At 47.1% G+C, this 16457-nt stretch overlaps 1 protein-coding gene across 2 annotated transcripts in view; it reads left to right on the top strand.

Moving 5' to 3' along the window:
* Nucleotides 1-14473, top strand: part of LOC308483757 (protein-arginine deiminase type-2-like) — a 72287-nt gene extending 57814 nt beyond the window's left edge. For both annotated transcript variants that reach the window (XM_081017955.1, XM_081017956.1), the window contains 6 exons: nt 4580-4731; nt 5874-6018; nt 8202-8295; nt 11573-11658; nt 12111-12239; nt 13465-14473. In XM_081017955.1, coding sequence (XP_080874081.1) covers nt 4580-4731; nt 5874-6018; nt 8202-8295; nt 11573-11658; nt 12111-12239; nt 13465-13698 — 840 coding nt within the window. In that variant the 3' untranslated portion in view covers nt 13699-14473. The remainder of the gene's footprint in view (nt 1-4579; nt 4732-5873; nt 6019-8201; nt 8296-11572; nt 11659-12110; nt 12240-13464) is intronic.
* Nucleotides 14474-16457: the final 1984 nt, after the last annotated feature.

Raw genomic sequence — 16457 nt, 5'->3', positions numbered from 1 at the left:
AGCACGCGGGTGGCGCTGTGGTCTGAACCACTGAGCCTCTTGAGCTTGCTGATCAGAAGATTGGGGGTTCAAATCCCTGTGACGGGGTCAGCTCCCATTGCTCTGTCCCACCTCCTGCCAACTTAGCAGTTCAAAAGCACGCCAGTGCAAGTAGATAAATAGGTACTGCTGCGGTGGGAAGGTAAATGGTGTTTCCGTGCACTCTGGTTCCTGTCATGGTGTCCCGTTGCGCCAGAAGCGGTTAGGTCATGCTGACCACATGACCCAGAAAGCTCTCTGTGGACGATGCCAGTTCCCTCGGCCTGAAAGCAAGATGAGTGCCGCAACCCCATAGTCACCTTTGACTGGACTTAACCGTCCACGGGTCCTTTACCTTTTACTTTTCTACAAGCAGAGCATTTGTGTGTATTCACCAGCAGTGCATGGGGTGTCTCAGGTCTAGATCAGTTACTCCTCTCCTTTTCCACTTAGAGGCAAGGAAGAGGTGAGAACAATAGATAGAATCATCTGCAGAAGTCAGTGATGGCCACCAACTTGAATGGCTTTAAAAGAGGGTCGCACAAATTCATGGAGTAGAGGGGTGAGCTCAGTTGGTTAGAGCATGGTGCTGATAACGCCAACGTTGCAGGTTTGGTCCCGGCATGGGACAGCTGCATAATTCTACATTGTGCAGGGGGTTGAATGAGATGATCCTCAGGGTCCCTTCCAATGCTACAATTCTATGATGGCTGCTAGCCACCATGGCCATCCTCTGCTTCCACAGTCAAATGCAGCAATGCTTCTGAATCCCAGTTACTGGAAGCCACAGGAGTGGAGAGGGCTGTTGTGCTCAGATCCTGCTTACAGCTTTTCCAAAGACAACTGTGAGAAGAGGATGCTGGGCTTGTTGGGCTGTATGATGCAAGGACTTGTGGGAGTTGTAGTCCAAAACAGCTGGAAAGCATCTAGCTGCTGGAGGCTGTATTGAAGGCTCTTGTCCTGAGGTCAGTGTGGGACCTTTTAAAAATAAAAATCCACGAACTTCCCTATATGTTTCTCTCCCTCCCCCAGCCAACCCCTCCCCTTCAAACATCTCCTTTTCCTTTTTGGGCAGAGATTTTTGAACTGCCAAATTGCAGATTCCCTCTCTGTCACTCGTAAATCTTCCTGGTGCTGACTTGAATCCATGACATCTTATCCCTGCAAGACAGCTGGTCCCCCAGCAGTTGGTGGCTACCGGTTTTCAGCACCGCAAACCTCTGCATACACGCAGACATACACACCCCAAAAACGGAGGAATGATACGTTCGAGTCCTCTCTCGGGGGAAGAAGGCAGGTGGGCTGGAGATGCTTCCCTGGGTGCTGAGACATCGTTTGAATTGGTGGCCTCTGTGAAAAGTTCATGGAAGGGCCGTAGCACAGCGTGGTACTAGGGACACCTGCTTGGCATGCAGAAGGTCCCCGGTTCAATCCCCGCTGGCAGCCTCTTCAGGTGGGTCTGGAAATCTCCCCTGCCTGGAACCCTTGAGAGCCATTGCTGCAGGTCAGTGTAGGCAACATTGAGCTAGAAGAACCAATAGGTTTGATTCAACGTGTTGTAAACAAAATCTGCCCTTCTTCCCTTATGGGGTATCCAAGAGCCCATATAGAGTCCTTAAGTGGGTTCCCTATTGGTAGGAGAAAATAACAGAGGCCAACCAGAGAATATTGAGAAGCAAAGCAGCTAGTAAGCCTGATCTTTATTGATCTGTTGCAACAGGGTGCTCCCCTCACATGCAGGAGGAGGAGGGACCCAGAAAAATGGCGTGCAAGGCCTTATAAAGACATTTTAAATTCCCTGCCCTGTCACTCAAGACCACCCCTCCATACATCATACATACATCACAGAAGGGGTATAACCCAAGACCAACCCCCACAAACATCATTGCCTTTCCTGGTAGTCTGCCCATTCCTTTGAGATGGTGATTTCCCAATTCCTGAGACAATGGGAAGGCTCCCTGACCCCCTCCCTCCTTGCAGAGAAAACATTTGGACAGTTTGGGAGTTAAAATGGTTTCAGGTCGGTCTTCCTGTGCTGATCTATGTACGTGCTTGGTTGGTACATTTATGAACATTTATTATATATGTAAGACCTTAAATTTTATTATTACAAATGTAAGGCTGCTTCCAACACTTCAGTTTTATGCCCAGTATGTAGCTCTCTTCGTGGCCCCCAAATTTGGACTCAATTCCAAATTAAGCTGTGTGGCTTAATAAACAGAGGCTATGTGCAATTTTCTGGCTGCCGTCTGTGTGCGTTTAAGTAGATACGAACTTAGATTGCAGATGTGAGCTTGGATTAGGCGAGGCAGGTTGGGCTCTTAGCCCAGACCTTACCATATTTAGGGACGTTCGTCCTGGAAAGATGCATTTACTTCACCCTTTCCCTTCCCAGTTAAAGATCCCTTTTATACTTTGCTTTGGACTGCAGTGCAAAGTCAATAGCAAGAGTGCCTCTGAGCATATGTTGTTCCTATTTCTTCTAACTTTTAACCCTGCTCTTCCTAAGCAGTCTGTTTAAGATTTTAACCTTGTTGTGTTTTTAGACTGGTTTGAGTGGATGCCTTTTTCCATTTATGTTTATGGCCCTGAGTATATATATATATGAATGATAATAGCAATAAGTTAATTCATTAAAAGCAATCTCCTTTCCCCGACACACACAGATGCAAATAATCCTCAGAGAATTGCCACGAGCTCAGCAGATAAAGTGAAAAAGTCAATGAGGGGGGCAGGCAGCCCACCCAGCTGAACTCTAGCAGATGCCCTCCAAATGGAGCTTATGGGGGATTTAAACAGCTCAGGGAACTGGGATGTGCCTCACTGTGGAGACATTTCATGCTTATTAGCAGAGTATTGTGACATCTTGTCTGTCAGGACAGCTGCTTCACACCTCCAAGCCCTCTGCAAGATAACATTAGGGCAACACGTGCCTTTTCTGCCCTTTAGACCTTCCTTTGTGTTACCCAGCAAGGTTTGTTTCAAGACCCTTCACTGTTATTGACCTAAGGTGCCATCTGCACTGTGCATTTAAAGCACTATCATCCCACTTTACACAGTCATGGCTTCCCCAAAAAATCATGGGAGCTGTAGTCTGTTAAGAGTAGTGAGGGATGTTTGGAGAGTCCAGTTCCCCTCTGAGAGTTCCCAAAATTTCCCTACAATTCCTAGAGTTCCCTGGGAAGAGGGATTAATTATCAAACCATGAAGGAGCTCAGAGACAATTTATTGATGGTTATGGCTATTATTTCAGGCAGCCCTCTATTGGGAGGTTTTTAATGCTTGATGTTTTTATTATGTTTTTAGATATGATGTAAACTGCCCAGAGTGGCTGGGGAAATCCAGCCAGATGGGCAAGGTATAAATATTAATAATGATGATGATGATGATGATGTTATTTCAATTTATTTTTGTGGTACCTTGGTTCTCAAACTTAATCCGCTCTGCAAGTCCGTTCCAAAACCAAAGCATTCCAAAACCAAGGCGCGCTTTCCCATAGAAAGTAATGCAAAATGGATTAATCCATTACAGACTTTTAAAAACAACCCTTAAAACAGCCATTTAACATGAATTTTACTATCTAATGAGATCATTGATCCATAAAATGAAAGCAATAAACAATGTACTACAGTGGAACCTTGGGTTGCGGACGTAATCTGTGACGGAGGCATGTCCGCAACCCGCAGTGCTGCGCCTGCACACGTGCGTGATTTGGCGTTTCTGTGCGTGTGCGAAGCACGATTGGCAAAACCCAGAAGTAACCTTTTCCGGTACTTCCGGGTTTCCCATGGTACGCAACCTGAAAGCGCATAACCCGAAGCATTTGTAACCCGAGGTACCACTGTACAGTAACACAATCAATCAGTCAATCAATCAATCAATCAATCAGTAGCTGAAGTGGGTTCCGCAGAACCACAAAAAGGAGCCGCAAAAACAAAAAAGCAAAATAAATAGGAAAAACAGACAGACCTCAGCGTAGCACTCAAATCAGAAGTGTGGCACTCAAATCGGAAGCGTAACACTCAAATTGGAAATGTGGCATCAAAACGGAGCACGTTCAACTTCCGAAACAAGTTCGCAAACTGGAACACTTCCGGGTTTGCAGTGTTTGGGTTCCAAATTGTTTGAGTACCAAGATACCACTGCAATGCCCTTTATCAAAAGATGTCAGGGCAGTGTACAACATTAGAGAGCAAATTACAAAGCATCCGTGATAAAAACATAGTAAAAAGCATGCTGACAGACAGCCTAATGGTAAAATAATCATAATAATAGCAATCCTTTCCCCCACACTTTTACAGGCCATAGATTACTTACTAATCAGAGGCCTGGGTAAAGAGGAATGTTTTTGCCTGGTGTCTAAAGATGATGGCATAGGCGAGCCTCTCTGGAGAGAGCAATCCACAATCAGGGATCCACCAATGCTTCAATGGAATCTCGGAGTTGAACCCTTTCAGCTGTACACACAGGCATTCACCATTTCCGTGTCAATTTAACAATGATACTTAACATTGTAGTGGGAGCCCTGTGATTGAAGCAGATATCTTTCCCCTCCCTGCAGGGCCCGGATTTCGGCTACGTGTCCAGGGAGCCCCTCTTTGAAGAAGTCACCAGCTTGGACTCTTTTGGGAATCTGGAAGTCAGCCCGCCAGTGACTGCCAATGGAAAAGAGTACCCTTTGGGGAGAATCCTCATTGGAAGCAGCTTCCCTCTGTAAGAGAGTGCACGCAGAGGTCGATATTGTAAAAGACCAGACGACCTGAATTTCTGGTTTAAAAAAGAAAACTCAAAACCCACCACTGACCATTATCAATCATAGGGCTTGGGCACCTTTTTTTGCCTTGCGCAAAGCCCCCCCCTGTTGCCTGCCATCGTTGTATGAGGACAGAGGCTAAAGGGGCATGGGAAGAATTAAGACAAATATGCATTTTCCTGCAAAGGACAAAACATTCAGCCCTTTCTGTGGCCAGAAGCTGGCTGAACGGGCATCTGAGCCTCATGTCAACGGTGGCAAGAGGGATTGTTTTCTTCAATGAGGGCCTCAGGGCTTGCAGTGAAAGCAGTGCAGAGGCGATGATGAACTCTGGCAAAGGAGAAGATCTGCCACCTGCCTCACTCAGACAAATGATAGCGCCGGCCCTGTAAATACATGTCTGTTTTCACTGGCCCCATTTTTCTCTCTCATTCTTTTCCTCCTCTTCTTCTGGGGGAATGTGTTTATATAATTAAATATCCAAAGATATTTCAAAGCACTTATCATCCAATAGTTTTTTTATACAGTCAAACCTCGGATGTTGAATGTAATCCATTCCGGAAGCCCATTTGGCTTCCGATATGTTCAACAACCGAGGCGCAGCTTCCGATTGGTTTCAGGAGCTTCCTGCACTCAGTGGAAACCGCGTCAGATGTTCGGCTTCTGAAAAACAGTAAAAAACCGGAACATTTACTTCCGGATTTTCGGCGTTTGGGAAATGTTCCAAAACTGAGGCGTTTGGGATCCGAGGTTTGACTGTACATACATAACCTCTTCTTGACTTCCCACCCCTCCTTTCCTGATGTTTATTTTTATTAGCTGCTTTAAAACACAGATTTTTATTATCTAAGCCCCAATATCGCTAATTCTTTCAATAATCTGCTGCTTATATTTCAAATCCTGCCTGCGACTTCATGTATGGGCGATAGTTTAGTAGATAACCTATGAATGGTTTCCATTCTCCCATAAACAATTCATCATTATGTCCTCTTCGTTTAGCAGTCATTTTCTCCATTTCAGCATAGTCCATCAGTTTCATAAGCCATTCATCCTTAATTGGTCATCCTTCTTCTTTTTCTTGGGGGGATGTTGACCTTTTCAGGTCCGCAGGGCGGAGGATGACCAAGGTGGTGCGGGATTTCCTCTATGCCCAGAAAGTCCAGTCACCCATCGAGCTCTACTCTGACTGGCTGACGGTGGGCCACGTGGACGAGTTTGTGACTTTTGTCCCCATTCCTGGCAAAAAGGTGAGCATCAGCTGTGAAGGTCTGTGACCCTTACGCATTGTTGCTAGTTAAGTATGTGTTTTGGGCTGAGAAACAGCGATGAAAGCATAGCTGGCGTGGCCATAACCTTCCCCTCCTATGGATTCATTCAGTCCTCTTTTAAAGGATTGGACAGAGACTATGGAAGAGTCATGGGGACACATGGGGAGTCACACTCTCCTGAGTGTGCATGTGTGAATTCAGCAATGCTTAGTTTGTTTTGGGTTCTTAGTTCGTTAATGTTGTTAATATTGTTTTGTGGGTTATGAGCGCTGTAACGCTTTGTGAATTTTATAATACAGTGGTACCTCGGGTTAAGTACTTAATTTGTTCCGGTGGTCCGTACTTAACCTGAAACTGTTCTTAACCTGAAGCACCACTTTATCTAATGGGGCCTCCCGCTGCCACTGCTGCACGATTTCTGTTCTCATCCTGAAGCAAAGTTCTTAACCTGAGGTAATATTTCTGGGTTAGCAGAGTCTGTAACCTGAAGCGTGTGTAACCTGAAGCGTATGTAACCCGAGGTACCACTGTACGACTTTTCTTGTGGTTGTGCTTTTTAGCCTATTTTCTAAGTGGTTTTGTTAATGGTGATTAGTTGATTATTTTATGTGATTTATGTTGCGGTTGTGATGATGATGATGATGATGATGATGATGATGATGATGATAATAATTTATTTGTACCCCGCCCATCTGGCTGGGTTTCCCCAGCCACTCTGGGCGGTTTCCAACAAAGATTAAAAATACATTTAAATGTCACACATTAAAAACTTCCCTTCAGATGTCTTCTAAATGTCAGGTAGTTGTTTTTTTCTTTGACATCTGATGGAAGGGCGTTCCACAGGGCGGGCGCCACTACCAAGAAGGCTATCTGCCTGGTTCCCTGTAGCTTTGCTTCTCGCAGGGAGGGAACCGCCAGAAGGCCCTTGGTGCTGGACCTCAGTGTCCGGGCAGAACAATGGGGGTGGAGACGTTCCTTCAGGTATACTGGGCCGAGGCTGTGTTCTGCTGTGCTATTATTTATGGTATGTAAGCTGCTTTGTGACTCATGTGAGTTAAAAGTGGCATAGGAATATAATAAATAAACAAATAATGCAAGCAAGCAAAGGTAAAGGGTCCCTGGCCGGTTAAGCCCAGTCAAAGGCAACTATGGGGTTGTGGTGCTCATCTTGCTTTCAGGCTGAGGGAGCCGCCGTTTGTCCATAGAAAGCTTTCCAGGTCACGTGGCCAGCATGACTAAACTGGACAGGACACCGTGACGGAAACCAGAGCGCATGGAAACGCCAATTTACCTTCCCGCTGCAGTGGTACCTATTCATCCACTTGCGCTGGTGTGCTTTTGAACTGCTGAGTTGGCCGACCTTCTGATCGGCAAGCCCAAGAGGCTCAGTGGTTTAGATCACAGCGCCACCCGCATCCCCGATAAGCAAGCGAGCAAGCCATCCAGATGGATGGGCAGCATGGCCTCCTGCAGGAAGGAGTTCCATAGTTTACCGTATTTTTCGCTCCATAGGACGCACTTTTTCCCCTCCAAAAATGAAGGGGAAATGTGTGTGCGTCCTATGGGGCGAATGCAGGCTTTCGCTGAAGCCTGGAGAGCGAGAGGCATCGGTGCGCACCGACCCCTCTCGCTCTCCAGGCTTCAGGAAGCTATCCGCAAGCCTTGCAAGCCCGGTGGGAGTTCCCGCGGGATCACAAGGCTTGCAGGCAGCAGCCTGCAGCCCCGGCGAGTGTCCGCAAGCCTTGCGCGCCCAGCAGGAGGTCCCGCCGAGCACGCGAGGCTTGGGGCGGCAGCCTGTCGCCCGAAGCACGGGGAGCCCTCCGGAGGGCTCCCCGTGCTTCGGGCGAGTGTCTGCAAGCCTTGCGCGCCCGGCAGGAGGTCCCGCCGAGCGCGTGAGGCTTGGGGCGGTAGCCTGCAGCCCGAAGCACGCGGAGCCCTCCGGAGGGTGCCCCGTGCTTCTTGCAGGTGTGCACAAGGCTTGGGGTGGCGGGGGGGGTAATAATTTTTTTTATTCATTTTCCCCCCCCCCAAAAAAAACGAGGTGCGTCCTATGGGCCGGTGCGCCCTATAGAACGAAAAATACGGTAACCATGAGCTGCGTGGAAAAGTCCTTTCTTTTACCTGCCCTGATACAGCCCTTCGTTTCCCTTTCCTCCTCTCAGCAATTCCGGATGCTCATGGCCAGCCCTTCCGCCTGCTACAAGCTGTTCAGGGAGAAGCAGAAAGAAGGTCATGGAGAGGCCGTCATGTTCAAAGGTAGGCTGTTCAGACAGATCTAGAACAAGAGCCTAAAAAGAAACCCTGCTAGATCAGGCCGGTGGCCCAGCTAAGTCCAGCATCCTGTTCTCACAGGGGCCAACTAGATGCATGTGGGAAACCCGCAAACAGAAGCCAAGCACAAGAACCCTTTCCCCTCCGTTTGATGTTTAGAGTATAGCCATCATTGCTCGTAGCCATTGATAGCCCTCTCCTCCTCCATGAATTTGTCCCATTTTCTTTTAAAGCCATCCAGGTTGGTGGGTCGTCCTGTGGGAGGGAGTTCCGCAGTTCAACACTGCACAAACGACTTTATTTTACCAGTTCTGAATTTTCCAACATTCAACTTCGCTGGGCGTCCGCGAGTTGCAGTGTTACGAGAGAGGGAGAAAAGCTTTTCTCTAGCCACATTCTTCATGCCAGGCATAGTTTTATATACCTGTCGTGTTGCCTCTTACTTGCCTTTTCTCTAAACTAAAAAGTCCCCAAAACGGCAATCTTGCTTCGTGTAGCTGTCTTGGAACAGAGTCCTGCCTCTGAGGAGGGAATGGACTCTCTGGCATGTTTGCATTCATTCATTTTTTAAAAGAGCTTGTGCAAAATTGGCTCATCAGTTTTATCGCTCCTTTCGCAAAGCACCTTGTAACTCAACCCAAAACTATTCCCTCTCTCTCTCTCTCTCTCTCTCTCTCTCTCTCTGTGTGTGTGTGTGTGTGAGAGAGAGAGAGAGAGAAAGAGAGAGAATCACACAAGTGGCTTTGCCCATCCTTATTCTGCACCAATGTGTGGGGAAGCAGGACGAAGATGTCTCACAGACGGCTCCTGCAATCGCCTTATGTCCCAAAGAATGGGGAGGGGAGGCCCATAGTTGGAACGCATCATGGACACTGGCTTCAAATTATCCAGCCTCCTTGTAGGGGATAATCAGATCCACTTCTTGCCTTGGACCCCCCCAAGCTGAGCGTTGGCTATGTTCGAAATGCAACTCCCTACCCAGCAGATGCTACTGCAGTCTCAGCTGTGTATGATAATATTGGCAACATTACAGAAGCAGCAATGGTCACACCATGCATTTAAGGTCCATTTAAAGTAGTTTCTCCCTCCCTCCCCCCAAAAACCCCCCAATAATCATGGGAAGTATAGTTTACACTTTGGAACTCCCTGCCTATTGAGATCAATCAGGCGCCTTCAGTGTCCTCTTTTCAGCACTCGCCAAGAACATTTTTCTTTGGGCCAGCCTACCCATACAGTATATTCAGATGCAAGTTTTTTTTAAGTTTGTTCTTTTAACTTTTATTTATTTATTTAATTAATCATTTTTTCAATAACAACAACCACCACAAAAAAACACATACAACAAAAACCGCAATAGCACTAATAACACAATATAACATTTCAGATTTGAGTACTGATATACCTGTGACTGCACCCTTTTAACAATATTTCCCCACCTCTCATCCCCCTACTTCCCACCACCGTCCGCCTTATCACTTAAATATTCCTTCCAGATTTCTTCATATTTATCCATTCTTAATTTGCGTCGACATGCAATTCGTTCATATGTGGCTAGTCTGTCCATATTGTCAATCCATGTGCTCAATGGAATCTTTTTGCGGCTCTTCCCATTCATCAGAACAAGTTTTTTTGCTTCTAATATGGCAGTTTGTTGTTTTAACTTGATTTTTGTTAATGTCCCTTTTGGTCATTTTATTGCTTAAACTTTTTTAATAAACCACTTCGAGCTTGGGGAAAAAATAGCAATCAAGCAGTGCATAAACTTTGTGGAATAAATAGCGTACCTCTCACAGAGCTAAATACCCAGCACCCTTAAACTACAGTTCCCAGGATTCACTGGCGGGGAGATGTGCTGTATTTCAGGGGTTCCACTCAGAGAGGTGGTCATCTAGACTGGGGGTCTTGAAAACCAGGCACCCGGTTTCCTAAATTGGAGCCCCTGGAGCATGTCTTTAGGTGCAAAACCTTCTCCTCGACCTGGTTCATTTCCTAGCTCTGGACCATAGCTGTCAAGCGTCCCTTATTTGGCGGGACAGTCCCTTATCCCAGCGCCATGTCCCGCTGCTGTCCCTTATTGATGAGGCTTCGTTTGGCTGCTGGCTGGGCTTTCTGCATTTGGCTCAGTGGGGCTCAGAAGTTGAACATACCTGTGCCTGGAAAATCCCATATTTTGGCTGCTGATCCCTTATTTTCGAGGCTGCTGGTCCCTTATTTTCAAACTCATCTGCTTGCTCCTGAGAAATGCATCTTATAGTTGCCAATGTGTCTTCTTCTAGTGCCATCGCTGTCCAAGACATTTCATATTCGTGTGTGTGTGTGTGTGTGCAGTGCCAGATTTATGTATAAGCTTGTTTAAGCTATAGCTTAGTGCTCTACTCTCTTGGGGGCCCCAAAAAATTTAAAGGAAAAAAACCACTGGATGTACATTTCCAAAATATAAGATTAAGACAAATAAAATAAAACCTACCTACAGCAACAGTGTTTTGTGTTGTGTAGGCTCCTATGATGTAAGTAATGGGCCCATCCTGCTAGCCTGCTCCCTAAAATATCACTGGTTTGCTCATTTCTATATATAGGGTGGGACGCGGGTGGCGCTGTGGGTTAAACCAGTGCCTAGGACTTGCTGATCAGAAGGTTGGCGGTTCGAATCCCCGCGGCGGGGTGAGCTCCCATTGCTCGGTCCCTGCTCCTGCCAACCTAGCAGTTTGAAAGCACGTCAAAGTGTAAGTAGATAAATAGGTACCGCTCCGGCGGGAAGGTAAACGGCATTTCCGTGCACTGTTCTGGTTTGCCAGAAGCGGCTTAGTCATGCTGGCCACATGACCCAGAAGCTGTCTGCGGACAAATGCCGGCTCCCTCGGCCTATAGAGCGAGATGAGAGCCGCAACCCCAGAGTCAGTCATGACTGGACCTAATGGTCAGGGGTCCCTTTACCTTTACCTTTATATATAGGGTGCCTACATTCTGCATGGACTGGTTGCATGGCAACACGTGCAAATGGCTTTAGATACCTAGTATAGCATATATTCAACACCGAAAACAGTGACAATTTGTTGTTGAGAAAGGATAGCTAGACACAGAAAGGGCCCCATTACCTTCAGTAGCCTTAGGGCCTCATCAAACCTAAATCCAGCCGTGTGTGTGCGTGTTCGCGCGCAGTAACATTTGAGGAATTCCTTTCAGAAAATAAGAAGCTGCCAAGCCCTGCACGTGGCTTCTAGGAGTAACCTTCTTTCCCCCGCCTTTTGTTCCCCCACTCCAGGGTACACCGGAACAGACACAAAGCGTGTCACCGTCAACAAGGTGCTCTCCAACGAGGTCATGGTGCAAGAGAATCAGTATGTGCAGGTACGTCAAGGATTACTGAGCCGCAATTTCTGCACTGCAGCAGGTTGGAGATCCCTTGGAAATCCCTTCCAACTTTACAGTTCTGTCCTTGTCAAGTGGCTGTCCTTTTTCGTTTTAATCAAAATTATCCCCCACCCCCCAAAAGAAGCATACTTAAATCAAGGCACAAATGAAGCTTCTGAGCCTCCTTAGTCATTATATTATTATTATTATTATTATTATTATTATTATTATTATTATTTTATTACTATTTTATTACTACTACTATTTTTAGTTAATTGCTTTTTTAATGTTTTCAAGAGTTGCCTTTACTGCTAATTTATGGTTTTACTCTTTGTAAATCGTACTGAGATATTTTTTTTTACAATAAAGCAGTGTGTAAATTTTGTGAAACAAATCATATTATCTGAGGTCACTAAATCTGCACCTGTCACTTCCTGAACCTCCCCCAGCGGTGCATTGACTGGAACCGGGACATCCTCAAGAAGGAGTTGGGTCTGGCAGAAAAGGACATCATTGACCTCCCAGCCCTCTTCAAGATGGACAAGCAAGGCAAAGCGATGGCTTACTTCCCCAACATGGTGAGAATTGTCACACGGGGTATTTAGCAAAAGTCCCGCAGGCCCTAGTCTCTTGTGACAGAGCGTTCCACCAAGTCGGGGCCAGTACTGAAAAGGCCCTGGCCCTAGTTGAGACCAATCTAACCACCTTGCAACTTGGGACCTGGCTGGATCCCAGGGCTAAACACAGTCTCCAGCAAAAGAGAACCCCCAGCAGAGTTTACAAAGTGTAGCATTAAACCTTTTAATATCCTGTTTGGTCCGCTACCAGAGCTGCTCCATTTCTACTGCTCTTAGCATTAAACATACCAGACACCTTAGTAAGTTTAAAAGCTGTACTTACAACACTCCAATGGTCAGATTCAAGCATTATTCTGTGCAGCAGCAGCAAGAAGAACGCAGGCAGAAAGTCTTGGGTTTACAAAATGCAGAAATAGTCTCAGCTTATAGCCAGCAAGCTCAGGCACATCCTATCTCGGGGAATTCATATCGTGAAAGACAAAGGAGGAAACTTAACTTCCTTCCAGGTGAGGAGTGTGAGCTAATTGATTAACTAGCATATCCAAACTAGAGCCTGGATAGCTCAGTTGGTTAGAGCCTGGTGCTGATAATGCCAAGGGGCCCCGAGGATCATCTAGTCCAGCCCCCTGAAAATCAGGAATATGCAGCTGTCCCATACAGGGATCGAACCTGCAACCTTAGTGTTCCACACTCTAATCAACTGAGCTATCCATATTTATTTACAATCAAGCGGTAGATACATTTTATGAACTAAATAAATGAAACAAATAAGATGGGTGCTGGATAAAGCAGTTGGCTGGAGGAGACAGCCCAAGGAAGGACCGCAGCCTGGTCTCTTTTTTGCTCTCTCCGTCTCCTTTTGTTTTGTTTTGATATATAGTTTTATTAAATCTCCAAAGATATTTCAAAACACTGATCACCCTATAGAGTGTTTTTTTATACATGCATGACTTCTTCTTGACTTCCCACCCCTCCTTTCCTGATGTTTATTTTTATTACTCCTTTTTATTCGCTGTTTTAAAACACGCACGTTTTTATTATCTAAGCCCCGGTATTCTTTCAATAATCTGCTGCTTGTATATCAAATCCTGCCTGCGATTTCATGTATGGCCGATAAGTTTGATAGATAACCCATCAATGGTTTCTTTCCATTCCCCCTTAAACAATTCATCGTTAGGTCCTCGTTAGCTCAGCAGTCAATTTCTCCCTCTCCTTTTGCATCCAGGTGAACATGATTGTCCTGTCCAGGGACCTGGGCATCCCCAAGCCGTTTGGGCCTATCATCGAGGCCGAATGCTGCCTGGAGCAGCATGTCTGCTCCCTCCTGGAGCCACTGGGCCTGACCTGCACCTTCATTGACGACGTTTCGTCCTACCACAAGCAGCTGGGGGAGGTCCATTGCGGCACTAACGTTCAGCGCAAGCCTTCTGCCTTCAAATGGTGGAACGTCACTCCATAGTAATAAGGGGAGATTTCCTGAAAACTGACCCAGGGGGTGGGTGGGGAGAGGATTCGGACAAGCAGTTTTGCAGCCCACGTGCCTTTTTGACCCGAGTCCACCAATCCCGAGTTTCGAATCGGGTTGGTGCCATCCCAGGCGAACGATGGACTCAAGAGACCTCTGTTGGTTGGAGGAGCTGCACAAATCAATAGATGCTTCGTTGGGTGAGTGGGGGAAAACTGTTTGCCTGAATCCTCCGGCAGAAGCAGCTTCTTTTCCCCTGTTGTTTTCCGTTGCTCGGGGACTGATGGGGCTCCTTTGGGGCGGGTGTTAACTAGATTTGTGGGGGCTTTCTTTTTCACTGACGACTTTGCGGGTGCTGTGTGCTTGTTTTTTTCCTCCCTTCTTTTTGCCTCCCAAAGTCCTTCAGCCGAATGCCAGCTTCCTTTCTCTGTGCATGCAAAAGAAGAAAAAGAAAACAGAAGACCCGAAGCCCATTCCATATTCTGTGTGTTTTTTGTGTGTGTATACGCTAAAGCTTTTTGGAAGTCGTGGCAGCTGGAGACGGGGGCTCGTATCTAGAGAAGTCCTCCTTGGCTTGTAGGCCCCTTAGATAAGTCATGTGTATTAACTTCCATGGGTCTACTCTTGGGTAGGATCGGATACAAGCCTATATAACTGGTTTGGGGCATTATACCAAAAATAGTATCATAACAAATGGAAAGACGCTTCTGAGTTGGTAACAATAATATTAATAAAATGGGGAAAACGCTCTTGTTGGTCTTTTTAAAAATGGTTGTATTTGTGCATTCCTTTGGGTTGCCAGGATTCTTTGGGTTCTATATCCCTTACATTCAAGGTGTTCAAAGCAACCTTCTTCAGCCACCAGGTCAGTGGTGTCCTCCTGATGTTCTCTACACACATTAAAAGCCCCTCGAAAGCACGGAGGTGGAGGGAGACATAGTCATGGAGACTTAGTAGTAGGGTGCAGATTTCCATAAGAACCTAAGCAGCGCCTGTTGGATCGAGCCAAGAGCATCCTGTTTTCACAGTGGCCCCAAAGGGAGACCCAAAAGCCACACCCAAGTCCAACAGCTCTCTCCTAAGAACACAAGATCATCCATGGGGAGAGGCAACCCTCTGGGCCCAGGACCTTAAAATCAGCAAGGCTGTTGCCAGAGAGGCCTGTGCTTTTGACCCTATGAATCTGAGGCTTTTATCTGCGCCAGCCACAGACACTGGTACAATTGCACAGCTCCCCAATCGATGTGGAAGAGTGAAAAGGTTTGCAAGCATTGGAAGAAATTGGTCTTCCTCCCAGAAATTTGAGGACTAGAAACTTAAACCTTTCTGTAGGAGGAGAAAGAACAGGTTCCCCGAAAGAATAAGGTAACAGGCCTCCTCCTCCGAGGAAAGGTATTCTTTGCATGTGCCACATTAATATCCAAATATGACATATACAGAGAGAAAGAAGAGGCCAAAATCAAGAGCCCCCTGCCCCTGACGGGGGTATCAAATGAAATGAAATGAGGGAGATCGGATTAAGAGGGCTGCAGGGGTGATCTGAGAAGGCCCCCAGCTGCTGTTAAAAAAGTAAATTAAAAACCCCCACAAAACTTCCCAGGCATTCGGACAGCGCCACCGCTGACAGTAATGTCAGCCGGAGCTGAGCAATGGAATTAAAATTAGTCCCATGTCTTTCCAGTGGGGTTAAGCATCTCACATGGTGCAGGACCCTCCTCTCAAATACCGGCTAGGAGAGAGAATTGCAATGACATGGCCGCCTCTGCTTGGGTACATGCCAACTCTGGGAAGCTGAGATGGCGGCCTGAGATGGAGCGCATAACTCCCTGGAGTCGCGATCGCCTCTCCCCCTTTGTTGTGGGCGAGGGTAGGGTTACCCACCAGCAGCTGGAGCTGCAGCAGCTGAGCCCAGCGAAAGGAGAGGTGGCCCTGTGTCAGGACCTCTGGCTGGCCGGCACATCGTTGCCCCCGTCCCACATAGATGCTAATCCCGGAATTATTGACATGTCGCATGCCTCCCAAACGAAGGGATCTAATGATGCCATCTAATACATGAAAAATGTTGGCTGAGGACCCCCGTTCCCGGCCCCAGCTAAAGCAAGGAGGGCCAGAGCTGTATCCCTGCGACAGTGGATCCACAAGGGTGATGAGGGAAGGGGGCCGCAGATTCCAACTAGCCCCGGAATCCCCCTTTCCCGTTACTTAAAACAGTGCCCCCTTTCCCCCAGTCCTGCCTGACACCACAATCACACAGCTCTCCTGTCGGTGTGGAGCACGGGAGCTTGCCAGCTTTGGAAATCAGTCTTTTACTCACAGTGGTGAGGACTAGAAACTTGCAACTCGCCAGCCGGGTGCTCACATTACAGGCAGGTCCCTGGTTTTCTTGCCGGCGCAGCCAGGTATAGCTAGGAACGTTCCCTGCCTGAAACCTGGGACAGCTGATACCAGTCAGAGTAAGCCAAGGTTCCCCAAACTTGGGTCTCCAGCTGTTTTTGGACTACAGTTCCCATCATCCCTCACCACTGGTCCTGCTAGCTAGGGATGATAGGAGTTGTAGTCCATAAACAGCTGGAGAGCCAAGTTTAGGAAACCCTGGTCTAAGGGCCTGACTTGGCATAAGGCACTTTCCTCCGTTCCTATTTAAGTCATCCCTCAATTTGCAGCGATGACGACTAGAAGCATGCTTTGTTTTTAAGGGAAAGGATGTTCAGTCCCTGACATCTCCAGGCAGGGCTGGGGATAGAACCTGCCTG

Source organism: Podarcis pityusensis (assembly GCF_964106645.2).
Source record: "Podarcis pityusensis genome assembly, chromosome: 8".
Lineage (NCBI taxonomy): Eukaryota > Metazoa > Chordata > Lepidosauria > Squamata > Lacertidae > Podarcis > Podarcis pityusensis.
This window is presented reverse-complemented; position numbering and strand designations above follow the sequence as displayed.